Source organism: Dama dama, chromosome 5, assembly GCF_033118175.1.
Source record: "Dama dama isolate Ldn47 chromosome 5, ASM3311817v1, whole genome shotgun sequence".
Classification (NCBI taxonomy): Eukaryota; Metazoa; Chordata; class Mammalia; order Artiodactyla; family Cervidae; genus Dama; species Dama dama.
The window spans coordinates 103,495,433-103,516,313 of record NC_083685.1 but is presented as its reverse complement, the minus strand read 5'-3'; the positions used below and the strand labels follow the sequence as shown (position 1 = coordinate 103,516,313).

At 42.9% G+C, this 20,881-nt stretch overlaps 1 protein-coding gene and 1 non-coding gene across 3 annotated transcripts in view; one reads left to right on the top strand and one right to left on the bottom strand.

Annotated features, from left to right (window-relative positions):
- Nucleotides 1-2,766: 2,766 nt before the first annotated feature.
- AKAP10 (A-kinase anchoring protein 10) overlaps nt 2,767-20,881 on the bottom strand; it is a 38,991-nt gene continuing 20,876 nt past the window's right edge. For both annotated transcript variants that reach the window (XM_061143599.1, XM_061143600.1), the window contains 9 exons: nt 20,272-20,395; nt 19,006-19,142; nt 16,965-17,109; nt 15,181-15,354; nt 12,675-12,784; nt 10,420-10,502; nt 7,477-7,529; nt 6,749-6,844; nt 2,767-4,192 (listed from right to left, as the gene is read on the bottom strand). In XM_061143599.1, the coding sequence (XP_060999582.1) occupies nt 4,187-4,192; nt 6,749-6,844; nt 7,477-7,529; nt 10,420-10,502; nt 12,675-12,784; nt 15,181-15,354; nt 16,965-17,109; nt 19,006-19,142; nt 20,272-20,395 (928 nt within the window). In that variant the 3' untranslated portion in view covers nt 2,767-4,186. The remainder of the gene's footprint in view (nt 4,193-6,748; nt 6,845-7,476; nt 7,530-10,419; nt 10,503-12,674; nt 12,785-15,180; nt 15,355-16,964; nt 17,110-19,005; nt 19,143-20,271; nt 20,396-20,881) is intronic.
- Nucleotides 5,239-5,345, top strand: LOC133058026 (U6 spliceosomal RNA). Its single transcript, XR_009693152.1, has one exon. It is a non-coding gene; the product is annotated as a U6 spliceosomal RNA (small nuclear RNA).

The window sequence follows — 20,881 nt, the reverse complement described above, 5'->3', positions numbered from 1 at the left end:
CTAAAACCCGTCCTGGCTCTAAAACCCCAGCACCCGCTTCAGATGCACCTCTCACTTGTCTCCTTGTTGGAGTGGAAGCTCCAGTGGCCCAGAGGGTTTCACCCTACTGTGTCCCTACACTGTCAACACTTTGTAGGCATTAAAGTACTTCTGCATGGGTGACCGGCAGCTCTGTTGTTAAAAAAACAAAGGGCTCTTTGCTAAGATGAAGGGTCCATGGGCCCAGGGCGGAGCTACACCTGATCTAGAGGCCCAGCTCCCGCTGGCCCACAAGGTGCCGGCATGTGGGTTCTCATTGGGATGGAGGGAGAGGTCAGCTCAGGTCATTTTGGAGTGACCCACTTTGGAGTGAGCTGGAAAGCCACTTATCATGGACCCAGGTGTCAGGAAATGCTACCACCACAACCTTCACTAGCTCCTTGGCAAATGCCAGTTCCCTCTGGCTGAACACAAGCCACTCTTTCCTGGCACCTGCCTGCCCACCGCTGAGGCCCAGTTGCTCTGCCTGGGCTCACGAGCAACCCCCAGGGGGCAGCTGAGGAGAGCCCCGATGCTGCTCTGTCGTGCCCAGGGTGGTTCGCCAGCCAGAGCAGGCTGGGTGGAGGGAGCGGATGAGGAGACACCTGGTGGTGTGAACCTGAAGGCAGAAGAGGTCCAACCCTGAATGACAGGCATCAGGCGGGCTTCCCTCCAAGCACAGGGACATCCTCTAGGCCTTTGCTCTCAAGGGTCCCTCAACGCCCTGCCAGCCATTTCCTTGCCACCCCCACCCCCCCAATTCTGTGCAGGACACAGCTCCCTACTCTGAGCCTAAGCAGAGGCCTCCTCAGCAGATGGCCCCATAGGGCAGCTATTCAGTCAGGCTCCTAAGCTGTGACCCTGAACATGCTGCTGGAATTTACCCCCATGTCCAGCTCCAGCCAAAGGCCAGACTCTGTGCCCAGTACCAAGTGGTCAGCACTCACAAATTCTGTGATAATCACTGCCCTCCCTCATTTGAAGCTTTTATTAGCTACTCACTAAATGGGCATTATTTTATGCCCTCTATTTCTGGGTTTTATTGTCCGTTGGTGCTAAAGAGGAAACGGAGTTTATCTTTCAGAAGGATGTTTGGGAAGTGTTCAAAGACCCTGGTCTAGGTGACCGTCCCACAACAGGCAAAGCAAGCCATGCCCTTTTCCAGGCCAGAGTAGCTTCTCCCTGGAAAAATGAGGGAGTGTCTTTCAGTTCTGTGAGTTTAGGATTACACTTTAAGAGAATACACAAAATGACCAAGAAAGGTTTGCTTAAGAAAAATTCCCCAGAATTTAGTGGTATTTTGCAAACATGCTGAGCACACACAATTGTTAGTAATTAGAGCTATCTGGTAGTATTTTAGTCAAGGTCCTTTTGGTTGTGCATAAGAAAAACTCACTTCCGATTGATTTTTTTAAAAGTCAAAATGCATTCTAAGGATACCTGAGGGATTGATGCAGTCCATGGCAAGGATGCAGGAAACCTTCACTGGCCTGCTGGCTTCAAGGCAGCTGCTCTCTCTCCCATGTACTCTCATGTCTCTATTTTCTGCTTGTCCACATGGCGCCAGCTCAGGGTTCCTGACTTGTAAGTGCCCTGTGTTCACTATCACCCCAGACAGAGACTGGGACTTCTTCCCATTGTAAAATTTTTAGGATAAAGCATTTTCCTGGACCTCTTTGGATCAGAAGATCAACCCTGGTCCAATCAACTGGTGTGTGAGGGAGGGGAGGGGAGCAGTCATTGTATATAAACATGGCCCCACAACAGGGTCCTGAAAGAGGTGCCCAGTGTATCAGCAGGTTGCTTTAGCTGTCGGTACTTAAATACAACAACAAAAACAAAGATGTCTATACTTTTCTGTTTCAAGTGACTCCCCCCGCCCCCACCAGCCAAATTCTTACTGAACTAGCCACAGCTTCAGAAATGTAATTACTTAGACTCTGTAGAGGTTAAAACAGCTGCTCCCTGTTTTACTGCTCTCACTGGGCTTGGCTGATGCTTTTTATTTTCATCACATCTTACAGGAGTGATGAAGACGCATCCGATCACAAAAGGTACCCTCTTTCATAACGTCTTTTTTCTTTTTAACAATGTGCATGGGTGTCAGCATGACATTAAAGCTGGATGTTCAGGGAAGCCTGTTTCGTGGGCACACTGCACACAGCCTGGCTCTCAAGGCCAGACGATCCCTCCCATTCTGAGGAGTGCAGGAGCCGTGAGAGACAGGAGTTTCAGGCTGCACTTTCTGTGTCCTACAGCAGGCAGGGCAGGAAGAGCCAGTCAAGTCTCCAGCCTGCTATCCTTCTCTTTATAAGGACCTCACAGCTACTGACATCCCTACCAAGAAAGCACACAGCACACACAGGTATAGCACTGGACAGCATCTTAATGCAAAGCACGCATGTCAACAGCCTAGACGCCTGACAGACACTGTTATTCCAAAACATGCAGAGGCGGCAAGTCACCCAAAACCACAGTTTATTCTATGAACTTCATATTGCTTTTCTGTTATTTAAAGACTGAAGCAAAGTGACATGGATGGAAGTATTCTGTTAAAAGAACAACGTGAGTCAATCACAGCACAGGCAACTAATAACACTTGGGTCTATGCCACACGCTCCAAACACAGGGCTGAGTCCAGGAGTGGCTCTGTTCTGGGTTCTTGTAAAGCAAATGGAAATACTGGGAAGAATCAACACATTTCAATAGAGGAGCCATAAATGCCCTGAAAGCAGAAAGTTGACACAGTTTTAAATATAATTCATATATATATATTTTAAAATCAAACACAATTAAATAGAATATGGTTTAAGTACATGAACACTTGGCTTTAGAAGAATAACAGAGGTGGTACACAGTACCAAAACCCACACACAGCCTTTCTGCTTCGTCTGTTGATGAAATGGCGTGCCTCTTGCACAGTCAGGTATTGCAGTAGAAGGAACTCTATTCATTCAAGACTTTCTCAAGGACAGAGATGATTAATAATTATATATTTATATGTGTGTGTATATATATATATATATATATATTTTTTTTTTTGCAAAGTCTGAGCAAAAGCAGTAACACCTAAGAGAACGTTCTTTCCCCAACAGTCCAGGCAGCGAGACAGCTGGCAGCACCCACCATGGAGTGTGCTTACCGCCAGGGTGGCTCCGCCGAGGGCAGTGTGGCCCAGACCCTGAGGCCGACGGAGTGGAAGTGCAGCGAGGGGCCTCTCATGACCATGGACGAAGGAGAAACGCCACGAGCTGCACACTGCCGGCACAGCAAAGATGGGCAGCGCGGGTCAGAGACGAGGGCCTTTCTCCCCCACCCTTGCCCGCCCACACCCCTGCCCACCACCTGCTTTAAAGAAGTGTACAACTGGGAACAAACATTTGTTCAAGGAACCACAGGGGAAAACTGGAGTGACGGTTGTTGCAAATTCCTTTCCTTGTGTGCTATGAGGGGAAGGACATCTCTGGAGCACAGAAGTTGGAGGAGCAGGGCCTGATGCTCACAGTGCAGAGGGTGGCCCCTCTGGCAGGGGACCTGGTTTACGGGTACTGCATCCCGGGAGCAATTAAAATGTGAAAATGGCAAGTTGCCACCAAAGGGAAGGACAATGTCACCATGACTTGACCCGTGACCTCTCAGCTTCCTTCCAGATGAACGCCTCTGTGCAGGCCCTATTCCCAGGAAGCAAAGCCATCTGCCGGCACTGCGCTGCCTGGCTGGGGCCAGGCCGACTCACCTGTTTGTGTAGGAGATGGAGCAAAGCACCCCGGGCACCCACCTCATGATGCGGCAGGAGTGGGAGACCGCCACGGCAGCACATCAAACACCAGCTCCACGCCCACCCGCCTCCCATGGCGCCTGGCCCTGCAGATCCCTGTGGGCTAAATTCTTCTGTGGATGGGTTATTGCCATTGGAAAACGATTAATCTCTAGTAGTGTAAACAGTGCCCCTTGGTCTCTCTGACTGTCACTCTGCGATCATCTGGGTGGCAGGGCATCTACGAGCCGCTCTCCATGGTGCAAGTCTGGGATTGTCCGCCCTTCTTTCCTGGGAACGACAGTGAGAAGAAATACAGTGCTGTTTTCATTGGCTGTGGTGAGGAATTCAACCAAAGGAAAAAAGTTTTCTTATTTTCCAAAAGCAGATTTCCTTGATCTCAGGTCTGAGTCATATCTGAAAAAAGGAAGGAAAAGACAAAGGTAAGGTACATTTCTACAACCAGGGACACACTACCATCACAAGGGGACGCAGTGCTGAGTGAGTGCCTCCTGCATACCAGGTACTGTGTACCACCTCAGGACCCTACTACAATCACCTCCATTTACAGCAGAACCAATGAAAGGCTGAAGATGCCAAGTGGCCCACCCAAAGGTAACATGACGAGGACTGACAACTAAACTTGCTTTTTTATCTTTCCATCTAGGTGATAGATATTAGAATGAAATATCTACTTTTTGACAAATAATTCTGTTTCTAGGAACTAACTCCACAGCACACTCATAAGAAGGGACAAAGACTTTCATACACTATTCATTAAAGCATTGTTTTGTGACAGGGAACAACCCCAGACAACCAAATAACCATCTGTTGGGGATTAACGAGATGGAGACAGAACCATAACATGGAATTCTCCAGAGCTTCTAGCAAGAAAACAGAGACTTGTGATCTTCCGGCTGGCTACCTGAGACCAAGCTTCTGAAGCTGAGTCCACCTTCTCACTGCACTGACAAGGAACCAAACATCACAGAAGACAGGGTCCTTACTATCTGTGAGATGGGACATACACACACAAAATAAGTCATTAATGCCCTGAGTTTAAATGCCCAAGTGCTTTCTACAGACAAATGCTCAGCAGTCAATTCAAAGCAGAGAGATATCCATGTGGGTTAAGAAGAAGCTGTGACCTCATCTGTGGGGGCAGGACTTTCACATTCACACAGTCATGGACTGAGAATTACAGGGGATCTTAGGAGATTTTCTTGTCCAACTTCTCTGATCTGCTGATAAGGAAATGAAGGGACCAGAAAGAAGCAACTCGCATAAGGTCACACATACTGACTGGGAATGGACAGTGCTAGGTCTGCTGGCTCAGGGCTTTGACCACACCAAGGGCTCTGACCACACCTGCAGGACCATCATCTCAGCTAACCAAAGAGAAGGCCAAGTAAGGTTAGAAGCAAAGTATTCCTGCATATCTTAGACATGAAAAGCACACATGAGTGCTCGCTTCGGCAGCACATATACTAAAACTGGAACGATACAGAGAAGATTAGCATGGCCCCTGCGCAAGGATGACACACAAATTTGTGAAGCGTTCCATATTTTTACAACCCTATATGCAAAACAGAAAAAGAGACACAGAAGTACAGAACAGACTTTTGAACTCTGTGGGAGAAGGTGAGGGTGGGATGTTTCGAAAGAACAGCATGTATATTATCTATGGTGAAACAGATCACCAGCCCAGGTGGGATGCATGAGACAAGTGCTCGGGCCTGGTGCACTGGGAAGACCCAGAGGAATCGGGTGGAGAGGGAGGTGGGAGGGGGGATCGGGATGGGGAATACGTGTAAATCTATGGCTGATTCATATCAATGTATGACAAAACCCACTGAAAAAATAAATAAATAAATAAAGGAAAAGAAAAAAAAAAAAAAAAAAAGAAAAGCACACATGATAATAAAATCTGAACACACAACAATGAAAAGCCTTAAGCTGAAAATCTGCTTTCCAAAATGGTTTCTAAAGAACAATTTCATACTGTGGAACATTTGATCATCAACATGGTAACGGGGATCACAGAAACAACCATCCTGCACTTCTTTCTACACCTTTATCTTGCTCTTTGTTATTTTGGGTTTGGCTAAGCCGGTAAGGATAAATATAGGTACAAATTATCACCCTTACACAGAAAAGAGGACAGAGTCTGCAAAAGTGAGCAGAGCTTTGGTCTGAATTAGCTCAGTGAAAAGTTCAAAATTACACCAAGCTCTGATAACGACAGTTCTTAGAGTAAAAAGCTGGCAAGGAACGGGTGATGCTGGACCCACATCTCAATTCCTGCCTCCAAACTATGGAGGGTCACAGGGGACGTCACGTGAACACAGGTAGCTTGGGTTCCTAACTCCTGCTAACGTGAACAACATAGAGCAGTTTAACGCCATCATCAGGAGTCTGAGCAGAAGTTCTCCTGTCACAGGAAGTCCTCCTGAATCAACCCAGGTTACAGAACACAAAGCTAGAAGAACACTGGGAGTCTTTTCTTGAAGAAAACACCAGGGGGCTAAGCGGCTCTCTCCAACTTGCTGGGTTATCATCTAATATCAACATTTAATGCTACAAATCTGCCTGTAAGAACGCCTTCAGCAGTACCCCACAGGCATGGCCATCCCCCAAGAATGGTGAGGCACTATTTCCAGGTCCCCTGCGGATACCAACAAGTTGAGAATGCTCGAGCCCCTGACACAGTGTGGGGCGTGGTATTTTCATATAACTCACACACCTCATCCTGAGTACCTGAAATCACCTCTCGCTTACTTATAATTACCTAATACAATGTAAATGCCATGTAAATAGTTGCCGGGCATGGCAAATCAAGTTCTGCTTTTCAGAAATTTTTTTTAAAGAAATGTATTTTTGATTCATGGTTGGCTGGAGCAGAAGTTCCCTTACGTCCTGCACATTTGTATCGAGATCTAATTCTCTTTTGTTTCATGCAGGCTGGGTCCTTACCTTTGTGGACTTCTCTAATGGCTGATCACACTGGGCCTGCTGCATCACATCACTGACTATCATTTTAGCAATCTTCCAAGCTAGCTCCTCCTGGGCCTAAAAAAGTAATTAAGTTGTTGATAACAGTTATTTGCTAGAAAAACCAACAAACATTATTAGTGCTCTCAACACAACTGTGTATACATATCATTTCTACGTATTTGGAAAGAAGCACATTCCTATGCATCAAAGGACCCAGGCCGCCCTCTGGTTTTGGTATGTTTACATATGATTCACTGGTCCCCAGAGTCAGCTACAGGCCAGCCAACAGCATGACTAGTTTCATGTTAGATGGTCAAAATCAAACATTTTTCTTCTTCCACTCTCGTCTTTCAATGTACCTAACTATTCAAAAAAACAAACCTCTATTTCTGAAAGTATACCTGACAGTGAGGAAGGAAATGTTTGAGTTTTGTTGTGGCACTGATCACTGATGCCTGCTGACTGATGGGAACCTGATTGCTTGACTGTTTTCTGTGGTCAGAGACTCTGGACTGAGGACCACTGCCTCCAGGCAATTGTGAGATCTTGGAAGGGCCACGCCTTCCTGTCACCTCTGAGACAAGGAAGCAATAAGGTGCCATGCTGCTTAAGCATCAGGAACTAAGGAGAGAGAAAGCCTGAAACCTTACTTAGAATAAGTGCCGCTGATAAGACAGAAATCTTTTTACACTACAAGTAGAATTTACCTCATCAGTATTTCCTTGCACCCATTTCTTCATAGCTTGAGAGAACATGGATCCTAGTAAACAAAGCCAAAGTTGAATGTAGACCTCATGCATAATTTTACATTAAAAAAGATTATTAAAAGCCATTTCCCAGTTTTTAAAATACAAACTTTAAAAATTAAAAAAAAAAAAAAAATCATGTATCTATTTTTGGCTGTGCTGGGCCTTCATTGCTGCATGGGCTTTCCTCTAGTTGGAGTGAGTGGGGGGGCTACTCGCTAGTTGCAGTGCTTGGGCTTCTCACTGTGGCAGTTTCTCTTGTTGCAGAGCATGGGCTCTAGGGTATGCATGCTTCAGTAGTTATGGCACATGGGCTCAACAGTTGTGGCTCCTGGGCTCCAGAGCACAGGCTCAGCAGTTGTGGCTCCCAGGGTCTAGAGCAGCACAGGCTTAGCAGTTGTGGCACATGAGCTCAGTTGCTCTGCGGCATATGGGGTCTTCCTGAACTAGGGATCAAACCCACGTCTCCTACATTGGCAGGCAGATTCTTCACCACTGAGCTACCAGAGAAGTCCCAGAAGATACTTAAAAAAAAAAAAAAAAAAAATATATATATATATATATATTTTTTTTTTGTACAACCTCACTCCCAAATTAAGGCCATTAACACAAACTGATTATATTGTTTCCATAAGAGAATATTTAATTTGCAAATATGGCTTGAAAAAACTTTGAAAAGCTGTTTTAGAGCTTGAGGTTTTTCTTCTGTTCTCCTCACTTGATGAAAGAAACTATCAACCAGTGTTAAAATTTGCAGTAAACATTCAAAGATCAAATAAAACCAGGACCAGGATCTGGCCTTGAGGGCAGAATCTAGCAATACATCAAGAAGTACAATCCACTGACAGGTGGATGGACATAAATCTTTCAGACCAGCTCCTCTACAAAAGGGTTCCCAGTGCAGATATTGTTGCTACACGTTGGATCTCTGGTCTGCGAATTTGCTGGGTAAGATCACTGTTTTAAACAGCCATGCTCTGTCCAGGCTATAACAACTTCCCAGGAGACACACAGCCTCTCCACACATCTGTACTTAAAACACTGAGGCACTACCGAGGAAGGAGGCTAGCCTCTATTTCCGTGAGTTAAACACACAGCTTATCCTTTCATGAATACAAACAGGCTCACATCTAACTCAGCCTTAAACCAAGTGTCTGGTAGCCTGTTTCTCAGGCAAGATCCTGATTAGTTCAATGACTGGGGTAGTCTACAGTAAACTGTAGTATTCATGAAAAATATAAAACCTGGATCCTTTCCCCTTAATAATTTGTATTACTAGCCAGAAGTCGAAATACTAATCTTGTTAAACTTTATGGTCAGGCAGAGTCAACATTACATGGCCACAACATTACATGTTCTGCCTGAAGTCTCAAACGGCTGTTGAACCCACTGAATTTCTTGGTGCTCAGCTCTTTCTCCAGGCTATTGACAGCCTCTACTTGCGAAGGCTTCCCTCTCTTCTTCCAGCAGCGCCTCCCCCGCTCCAGAGAAGCTTCTTCAGGATCCCGTTGTTCCCTCAGCACTTTCTCTGGGGCATCTCATCCCCTCCTTGGCTTCAACTTCCTTCAAAATGCAAATAACTCAAAAATTTGTTCTTAGGTGTCATACCAATACTTAATTTAAAAGTTGTCCTAAGACATTTCAAACTTAATCTGCTCCAAGTAGAGCTCTTCTCTCATATACCTTTTTGTAGCATTCATCTCAGACAATAATTTAATCCTCTATTGAAAATCAACATCATAACATTTTATTTAGAGAACCCATGTTAAAACCTCATCTGCCTTCCTCATTTATTTTCCCCGTGAATCTGTAACCAAATTTCACGTTGGATGTAGTCTCCTCAATTTCCTAAGTGTTATAAATCTGACCTAATTCCTGCTACTACTACCTACCCCAAAATCCTCCTTTTCTTCTACCTACATTACTAGTGAATCCTACTCCCCGAGTAGCCTCTCTGACACCAGACTCTCCCCAACTGCACTTCATTCCCAGACTACGGCAGAAAGAAGCATCTCACTGCACTCTGCTTAGAAATCCCTGCTGCCCAGAAGACATGACCACAGGTTTCCTGGAAACACACGAGGGTGTTCACAGGGCACACACAGCTCAATCTCCTGCCAGTGCACCACCACTGCAGGGACCACCCGCTCAAAACATCCCTTACAATTCCTTCTTGTTACACTTTCTCCTAGATGGTGTGAAGGTGACTATTAAAATTAACCTTGCTTGACCTGAAAGTAAAGTTTCCATATTCTCAGAAGTTTCTGAGCTATAGCCGCCTTAAAATGTGGCCCTTCCTTATTTGCTCTATCATTAGATAGAGCAAAATAAAACTACAGGTTGGCAAATGACAAACACTCTCTGCAGCTGCCTCGGCAAGGAGAGGAAGGGAGAGGAAGTAGAGCTGAACAGCAAACTGCTGTCAGCATGGTGTTCTGAAGCCACTGTTTCATGCAGACGTGCCTTCTGTAATGGGAAACCAAGTTCAGTAACTTCTGATTCAGAGAGAGAAACTGTGTGGAGCCCTGATTACACCAAGCCCTTGGACTCACTCCTGACTATAAACACAAGGATAAAGATATGACAGCTATTTTGTAAAATAAACAGTTTAAATCTTCAACAACCCTTCACTTACAGGCAATGACTAATGTGAGTAAAGGCGTGATTAAAGAAGTGACGTGAAGTCACTCAGTCGTGTCCGACTCTTTGTGACCACGTGGACTGTAGCCTACCAGGCTCCTCTCATGGGATTTTCCAAGCAAGAATACTGGACTGGGTTGCCATTTCCTTCTCCAGAGGATCTTTCCCACCCAGGGATCGAACCTGGGTCTCCCGCATTGTAGGCAGATGCTTTGCTGTCTGAGCCACCAAAGGCGTGATACAATGTATAAAAACACCACAAACCTTTTGATTTCTTTACATCAGGTTCAGGCTCAGATTCTCGGATGAACTGACCCAAGTCACTAACTCTTCCAAAGGTCATCTTCCTAAATAAGTATGAAAAGAACACAATGTCTAACAATCCACTTGAAATTAAGAAGAAAAATTAAATTTAAGCATCTTATCTAGATCTGGAAAACGAGAAATACAATTTATACCTATCCATTTTACTCAGAGTAGGGCTTATTTCTAAAAGAATTGTCCCTCACAGAAAGTAAACTTTCTCTAACCTATTAATACCAAAACCCAGTTAATACCAATAACCATCAATGCCAAATAGTAACAAAAGACATTGTGAAATATTTAGCAACAGTTATGAGCTATAATTAACATTATTTATGGAATAGTAACAACACAGTTGAGGTAAATATGTGTAGACTAACATAGAAAAATCTCCAAACTCACTATGAATGAAAGCACAAGACAGAATGGAGTGTAATTTCAATCATATAAACATAAGCCAACAAAAATATACACCATAACATAACAGTGATTATCCTGAGAAGGAAGGGGAGAAAACAGGCATTGATTTGTAATCAAAGGGCACAGTAGCCTTATTTGTAAATTTCATTTTTGGAAGATGAGATCAATATATTTGTATTAGTTAAACTTAGTTAAAAAAAGAAAATCTTCTGATGCCTACATATTATTTCATCTCAGGTAAAGCAGATCTTATTCTAGAAAGAGCCTTCCTAATAAGTCAGTTAATATGTGGGTGCCAATACACCAACTGCTACAGATTTGTTGGCCTTTAGAAAAATTTCAGGAAGATGCTAGAACCGTTAAACTAAAACAAACACTAAAATCTATCTCTAAAGATAGAGGGGAAAAAAATCATTATTTCACTCACACTATACATATATTTATTTTACAAATTTAAATTTTATAAATTAACATGTATTTACTTTACATACAAGAAAACTATAGAAATAAAACATCTTGCAATTGACAGTCTTTCTTAAGGTCTGAAATAAATGAACCAATCATTACTTAAGAATAAATAGCATCTTTGGGAATTAACTCATTTAGCCTTATTGTCTACCATTTCCTGAAGGAAGAAATAAAGATTACTACAACACTGACACAGCTGAAGACTGAGTCGCCAAAATAACTTTCTATTTACTTCAAAGTATTTTCTGGACTCCTTGGTCTCCCAACTATCACTTTACTTTCTGATAAAAGCAAATAAGCATGTTGAAATCTCCTTTCATGCTACTGCCAGGACTGGGGTGGGGTAATCATGCATGCCTTTACACAGGTTTCTGTGTTTTCAAGCCATCTTCAGGGAAGAGGAAGTGATAATATGATTTGATCTGTGGTAAAGATCGAGAAGTGCTATATCACTGCCTTTCTGTTTCAGAATAAAATAAACAACCAAGTTAACTCCAAAATACAAAGGAATCTTTCTGTTTCCCCAAATACAGCTGGTTCCCCATATCTGAAGGCTCCAGATCTACAGACTCAATCAACGACCGATTTATAAAGTATTCAGAGGGAAAAAAAAATCTAGAAAGTTTCAAATAGCAAAACTTGAATTTGCTGTACACTGGCAACTATTTACATAGCATTTACATTGTATTTACAATTACTTACAAAGCACTGACATTCTGTTAGGTGTTATAAGTAATCAAGAGATGATTTATATGGGTTTAAAATACCAGGTCACTTCATACAAGGCACTCGAGCATCCTCAGATTCTGGTATCTGAAGGGGTCCTGCAATCCCCTGCAGTTACTGACAGCCAACGGTTCTAGTTATAGAGTCCATGATAAATGCTATCAGCTTCTTTGTAGTTTAAAACAGAGACTTCAAAATAGCTAACATATGAATCAAATGAAACGTGGACAAGACAGCTTAGCACACATTATGTAAACATGACATGCATCAGTGTCATACACAGCGGTGGAAATGAGGATGGCAATGGAATCCACTGAGTGCTCACTGCTATCAGGCAACGTTTTCAATGCTTTTCATGTACTATCTCATTTAATCCCCTTCACCAACCCAACGAAGCAGGACTCATTCTCGTTTCACGGATGAAAAACTGGAGAGCATTAGGCAGCTTGCCATCAGCAGCTGAGCCAAGATTAAACCCAGGAAGTCACTCCTTAGCCTTCACCCTTAACCACACTACATGTAAAAGGGAAGGGCATAGATGAGACAGTGGAGACAATTTTTACATTTTAAATTAAAATATTTTCTTTTAAAAAGATGCTTACCCCGCATATGTCCGTTGATACAAAGATTCTGGATCCAGACTTGCAGCGTCCACAATTATCGCTTCATCAAAATTTTTCAGAATCTTAACACTGGCTTTTTTCATACTGGACTACAACAGAAATTGTTAAATTAGTGTATGTTATTCAGGAGTCAAGTCAGTCCTGGGTTTGGAACGATAGATCTATACAAAATCTTCAGTGTTTAAAACACACACGTTCCCCTCAACCCCGTCATGAATGAGATGCTTAAAAGCAATGATCCTGAGACTCAAACATAAGTGCAGGAGGGATGCACAATACCGACACATATGACACGTGCATCCGTATGCCACACGTGCTTTCCCTAAGAAATCGAGTTCCAACAACTGAGCTTATGTTCCCAACTGTGTAAAACTCCCTTCTTCCATGCACATGTATCTTGGCTGATAAATGTTAAGCCCGACTTTCACAGTATCAACATGAACGCTTTTGATTCTTAGTGTGGCCATGTGACAAAACAGAAGATGGAGGAAACTTGCTAAAACGAATAGTATTTTACCTCCCACTCCTCATGCCCACAAAGAAAGCAAGTCAGAACTGGTACCTCTATGAAATAGAGGCATGGGTTGACCCAGTGACTCCACTTCTAAAATTCAATCATAAATAGATTTATACAAAATGACTTATACACAAGATTATTTGTTGCAGCATTGTTTAAAGTAACAACAGATAGGAATACCTTTAACATCAATGACTAAAGCACAGGTTAAATTAAAAAAATATATATAAAAAAGTAATGGACCAGACACTTAAGAGAACACTCTACAGCAAAGATGCACACTGTCACCACTTCTGTTCAACACTGTACTGCAATTTCTAGCCAGAGCAGTTTGGCAAGAAAAGGAATAAAAGACATCCAAAGTTGATAAGAAAGAAAACTATTTCTATTTGCAGATGACATGATCTTAGATATAGAAAACCCTAAAGAATCCACAGACAACTATTTAGAGCTAACAAATGAATTCAGTAAAGTTGAAGGTACAAGATAAACACACAAAAACCGTAACATTTCTACACATTTGGTGAAGAATCAGAAAAATAAATTAAGGAAACAATTTCTGTTTATAATAGCATCAAAGATAATAAACTACTTAGGAATAACCTGACTCAAGGAGGTGTAAAAAGTGTACACTTAAAACTACGAAACACTGCTGAAAGAAATAAAAGATGGCATAAATAAATGGAATGGTATTCCGTGTTCATGGACTGTAAGACTCAATACTGTGAAGATGGCAACACTTTCTAAAGGAACCTTCAGATTCAATGTAATTCTGACCCAAAATGTTAAAGCTGATCCTGAAATTCACATGAAACTACAAGGAACCAGAACATCCAAATCAATCTTGCAAATGAAAAAAATGCAAAGTCAGAGGACACACACACACAGTTCCTGATTTCAAAGCTTTCAAAACCTATAAACTAGAACTAAGTTGGAGGACTCTCATTTCCCGATTTCAAAACTTATTACAAAGGAACAGTAATCAAGACTGAGTTAGTCATCATTTGACCCAGCCATCCTACTCCTAGGTATGTACACCAGAGAAATGAAAATATACATCCACACAAAAACTGTACAGCAGTGTGACTCCTAACAGCCAAAAACAATAATCCCGACGTTCACGAGCTGAGGAGTAAAAAAAATGTGGTGTGTCTATATGATGGAGTGTCATTTGGCCATAGAAGAACAAAGTTCCAATACATGCTAAAAACACAGATGAACCTTGAAAAAAGAAGCCAGTCACAAGGACAACATATCACAAGGTTCCACTTATATGAGATGTCTGGAACAGGGAAATCTATAGAGACAGAAAGTCAACTAGCAGCCACCTAGGGCTGGAGGAACGAGGACTTGGAGGGTAAGAGTTAAAGGGTAAAGGCCTCCTTTCTTGGGTGAAAAAAATGTTCTATAACTGACTGTGGCGAGTTAAGCAACTCTGTAAATAAACTACAAAACCACTGAATTATACAGTGTAAATGGATAAACTGTACGGTATGTGAAGTATATCTCAATAAGGTTGTACAAAAAAAAAAGAAAAAAAGGAAAGAAAAGAGGAGGACAGTGACAGGAAGGGGACAACAGTGTCTGACAACCTGGTAAGGTGTTCTCTTTCTTGATCTAGATGCTGGTCACTTGGGTTAGGTTTGCTTATCTAAATTCTTCGAGCTGTACATGATTATGAAATGTAGACTTTCCTGTAACATATTATTATACTTCAACCAAAAATGTAAAAATACTTTTTATGGTTAGCACCTAGGCCTTTGTGTCTAAACAAAAACGGCATTCTACTGGGTTGGCCAAAAAGTTAATTCGCGTTTGTCAATCATCAGAAAGAATTTGGTTAGAATATCTAGTAAGTAGGCTAATTTTATCTCTGCTTGTTTCTTCTACAACCTAAAGCGTATAAACGGGGTCTGATGCTAAGATCTGAGGGAAAGGACCCTAACGGCTGGGCACACGGGTCACTACCTGAGAGGTGGAGCTGTCGGCTGCCCCAGGGTGGGATTCATCAGGGGGACCCATAGAGCCTGGAGCTGTCAGTGAGACACTCCCTCCCAGGAACTCGTCTCCGCGAACTGAGTGGATGAGATCGTTCAAGTATTTATAATACAGATTGCTGGACAAAAAGCCAGGCAAAAAGACCTGAAAAAGAAGACACCTTGTTAAAGCTACCAGTCACCATGCCTGATCTTACATCTTGTACTCCAAGCGTTATCCCTCTGTATACAGTTTACACTGTAACTAAAACTACAACATGTACAATTTATAGGCAACCCCCGGAAAACTAGCCATGAAACTATTGAATCTGGATGTCTTAGTGACCAGGGAGCGAATGTAGTTTGAAACTAGGTTTTTCTGGTTTGTTATAAATACTTAAGTCTTCGTGTATATGTTGATTTTGACTTCTGGACTGATTTATTTAAGATAAATTACCAGGAGTGTGACTACTGAGTTCAAAGCATGAAAACTTCAGCTTTGATAAATCCTAAGGATAATCACTAGAGTATTATCAAGGCATCTATTCTGACAGAGGCTTTCCAAAACTGGCTTCTGTTTTTTCAAATCACCGTTAAATAAACATCTAATGTACACAGATGCTTTCATTTGCATTTAAAATTATTAATGATCCTAAGCTCCCATCATTATTACTGGCATTTCCTATTTTCAACTTTTCCCTTACAGTATTCAGCACAACTGTAAATACTGATGTCTGTGTCTAACACATGCCTTCCTCCTAGACAGAGCTGCAGGAGGGCAGAACCATGCTTTTTCTTCTGTTTACCCCTGTAACAACAACACCCAGCACAGAAATACTCCAAGTATTAGTGAAGGAGGCACACATTCTTCTCACCATTTACCTACTTGATAGTACTGTACTCTGATATTCTGTTTTTCTCTTTTATTACCCAGAAAGTTTACACTCTCTATATGATACAGATTTTGAACTTTCCCCTCTAAGATTAGACAATGTTTATTTTAATCATGAAAAAATTACCAGCCCTGGACAAGAGCTAACAGTCTATCCAGTTTCCCAGCAGCTCCCTGATGATCTGATTTTTGCATGTAACCCGTCACACTCCTGACACTCAGGTTTGAGGGGTAGTCATGCAGCAGTGTAATTAATCCCCTTCCATCTGATGCACAAGCCATACATGAGAGAAACCTCACGGGCTTATCCTGGGCTCTGTGCCATTCCTAGGAAAAACTGCTCTAGTTCATCAGAGAATAACTGAGGCACAATTTCAACTCTTTATCAATAATAAGCAGCAATTAGCACTTACCCTGTAAGTGATAACGATACAAAAAACTAGCGTTCCAACCCCGTTGGAGGGTTTGGTGAAAAATTTGGATCATCCCTAAGCTAACTTTGCTTAGTACTATCAGTTATCTAAAAGCTGTAATAATAGCAGTTAACATTCTTTAATGCTTATGATGTGTCAGGGGTTATGTTACTAGTAAGCACTCTACACATCTTACCTCACTTTCATCCTCAAAACAATTCTGAGGTTAAGTACCTGTATGAGCCCCACCTCAGAGACAAGGAAAATGGCATTAAAGGACTTCGGGAGCTGCCTGGGTCCCTCGGCCTACAGGGTTGAGATTAATACACACCAAGCCAGACACAAAGCCTTTGCTCTTAATCACCATTGTTTCAGTTGTCCACTGTTGTGTTTGCTTTTCTCCACACTTCATTTTCTGACTTCCACCAGGAAAAACTTCCTATAGTTTAACACTTCTGGGGTTTTGGTTACCTTCTCCATGGTCGTCCAGGCCTGACGTAACGGAGTGGTGAAACAGTTAGGGAGTGGCCCACCTTCCCGGCAGATGTTGGATTCAATTTCCAGTCGCACAACATCGTCGAATCCAAGAGGGTGTGTGGCCTGGAGGGAGAAGTACCTACAGCAGAAAGACGGCCAAAGTCAACCTGTATCCCAGCAATTACACCGCCTTCTGGCACTGACACCAGAGACCCTCCTGAGGCTCATGCAGACCTAGGCTTACAGAGCTGGGTGGAGGGCAGCTCTGCAGCAGCGACCTTTCCTCCCACCACATCTGAGCATTCTGTAGCTTCCAGCTCCTGTTATTGATACAAATACAGAAAGGCTAATGAGACACGATATTAGGGGAAAAAAGATAGAAAAGCGGAAGAGTAAGAATGGGTAAAGTCAAATTTGGCAAAATGAGCTTCATAAAACAATAGTGCTGGTGGGTGTCTTCATTTAAAGACGGCTCCCAGTTTGAAAATGGGATCCAGTGAGAAGACGGCATCTCTGCTATGGGTGGCACTGAGCTTCTGCCAGGTCTTCACTGCTGCTACACTTCTGTTCCAGCACAGAAAACCCCTTTTTCTTTGTTTTTTTTTTTTTTTTTTTTTGGTGACCCCATGGACTGTAGCCACCAGGCTCCTCCATCCATGGGATTTCCCAGGCAAGAATACTGGAGCGGGTTGCCATTTCCTTCTCTGCCCTTTTTCTTGTTATCAGTATTTTCTTAACAAAAAGTGAGCTCCTCACACCTTGCAACAAATAAGTTGGCAAATATTCCTCCATGCTTTGAATTGTGGGGCAACACAGACCAAAAAAGAAATTTTTCTGGCCACACTATGTGGCTTGTGGGATCTTAGTTCTTAGACCTGGGCTTGAACCCAGGCCCCAGATTCAGTCCCTAAAATTGCAGAATTCTAACCACTGGATCACCAGGGAACTCCCCCGAATTTCTAAATGTACACGCCTGCCATGTTAATGTCCATATAACACTGTTTCTTGTACAGTATTTTCCCACAAATATATTATACTAAAATAAACACTGGACAAACATTAGAACCACATCCAAGTCCTGCCGCTAACCTGCCCCGTGACTTTGAGAAATTCACCACCCGTGTGGGCCCTGGTGTTCTCATTAACACATTGGGAAAATCAGACCAGACCCTCACCTGGCTATTCATCAGGATCACCAGATGTCTTTACAGAGAAAGATTCCTGGGCCATACCTCAAACCCGCCGAGGCAGAATCTCTTTCACAAGAGGGCAGGAAAGCTATTTTTGACAAGTTTCTAGGTGACACTTGCACTGACAGGAGCACGAGCACACCCGGCAAGCTCGGAAACCCCTGACCCGGATGCTCTCAGCTCTCTGCCAACTCTAAGGTCCCATGGATTTTTTTTTTTAACCCTCAAGCTTTCTTCTTAGCAAGTGCTTATAATACAACACCACACTGCTTTTCTTCACAGAAGGGAGAAAAGTTGGATGAAACGGAGCGGACACAGTTTCCAGTTCCATTCCCTGTCAGACTGCGCTGCCGTCTCATGTTCAGGGAAAGCTAATGAAAAACTGCCCTCCACTGAGCAGTCAGTCTGGCTCAGTAGCCACTGAGCCCTCTGCAATGTATTCCCATTGGTTTCACCTTCTTTCATGTCCCAACCCAAGTTTTCAATCACCCAAAGCTCCAGTGAGTCTGCTCATGCTGGTGCCTCCTCCAAGAACATTCTTTCCCACCTTCTCTGGCAACAGAATCCAATTCACTCTTCGGGATGCACTCAAATCTTCCTTCTGTGAAGCCCTCAGTGACCTCCACCATCATTGACCTGCATTTCCCCTACACACCCCCCTTTCCCACCAGCAACTTGTGTTCTAAGAACCCCTACTTTGCACACACCAGTAAGCAGCAGCTCCTCCGAAGCTCCCTGCAAGCTCCCTGATGGCAAAGACCCAGGTGACCCACCTTTACTTCCCAAGAGGACATCAAACGCTCATTATCTGCTAAGTGCCAAAGTCCTCCACCAACTAGACTCACTTGTCATATAAGATCATGGCGTCATTCTGTGCCTCCTGTCCGTCGTACTGCCCTTTTTTGGCAGCGAGCTGAGACTGGAAGTTGTCTGCTGCCAACCAGAACTGTAGGATATTCACTGCGTCCTCTTTCTCCATGTACTGGGAAATAAACATACAAAAGAGGAAAATCAGACTGAAAATCTGTAAACAGATTTCTCTCACCATCTCATATAAGCACCAACTATTAAAATACAGGACATTAAGAGAAGAAACCCCCACAAAACCACCCACTGCCCAAAGAGATACACTTACTCAGTTAATGCCAGTCAGCAACTTACAGTCATATGAGATGGAAAAAATATTAAAATACTGTTTGAGGGGGAAAAAAACCAAACCAAACCAACAAACAAAAAACCCCCCAAACAAAAAAAAAAAAAACAACTCTAAGCAACAACCAGAAACCCTACCACCACACAGCTGAAAGCAAACTTCAGTGAACTGGAGTTAAAATTAAAGGTGGATTAGTGGTTCCTTGCTGCCAAGCATACAAAGAATAAACCAACTGGACCCAACCTCGAACACCTGATTGTTTCCACCATTCCATGCGGCCACAGCAACCTGAACAAATGCTCAACTAAACTCAAGGCAAAGAGAGGGGCTGAGAACTCGAATCAGCTAAGTAATTGTACTCTGGTGAGGAGGTAGGATGCAGGTGTGGGTCTAAGTGACCACTCTGTGAGACTAGGAACCCTCTACCCCAACTTCAAAGTCACTTGCTTTGCAACAATTTCATTAGCTGAAGCCTAACACACCCCACCACACTAAACTGTATGCCTCAAGGAGATGAGTTTACTCACTGCTCCTTGCAAATACTTCACTGGGTAATCCTATCACATGGCTAAAGTAGAATGATGACAGCAGGAAAAAATTCACTACTTTCTCTTCTCCTTAAGTCTGGTCTGCAAACATTTATGCATTGAAATCAAGTATCAAATTCCGTGGTTTTAAAACAGCTCTAAATAGTTAAAAATCTGCATTCTCTTATAAGCAGTTTAATTAGGTTTTTCAAAATTATAGAGTTATTTTACACTGAATTTTCAAGTTCTCTTTAATGCCATTCAAGTACTCTTGCCATTAGATACAACACAGTAATCGAGATATTTAAAACCCAATTGATGTGTTTAGAAACGACTTGTCTCCTCTCTGTTCTTTTCCACAGGCAGGGCCCCAGCATTTACAGCTTAGAGGCTGGACTCTAACAGGGTGTGAAAGGAAATGCAGAATTTACCTCTGAGAAATAAAAGAGGGCTGACTCACAGAAGAGAATGTCAGCCAGGTAAACAGTTCCACTGGTCAGCACTTCAATCTGGTATTTACAGAAATGGTGACTTCGTAGAAACTCACTAAAGTGCCTGCATGTGGACAAAAAGGTAAAATTTGAGGGACCGACCGAGGAAAGAGCTCCGCTGGGAAGCACACACTCTTTCCACGCTGTGCCCGCCGTGCCTCACAGCCTGGGTCAGCATGCCCTCCCTTCCCACGGGGTCTCCCTGACTCTTCTCCCTGCAGCACCCTCTCCCCTCTCTTACTGGCTTGCAGCTCCCCTCTGGCATCTAACACATGCTACCTCCTACTGCAGTAACCAAGCAACATGCCCTATTACTCTCAGGCTGTAATCTCCTTCAGCAGGTACTATAGCTAACCATGCACAGCACCCTTTCCATAAATGTTAAATGAAAGAATGAAAACAGAGATTTTTTTTTTGAGGGCATGTGGATTTAGTGCTATGGCATCCATTAAGCTTAGAGCATGTACTAACAATCAGGATATCCACCTGAAGACATGTGTTGTTTAAGCAGATAAACTATATCACACTACAGTCACAATCACCCCCAGTG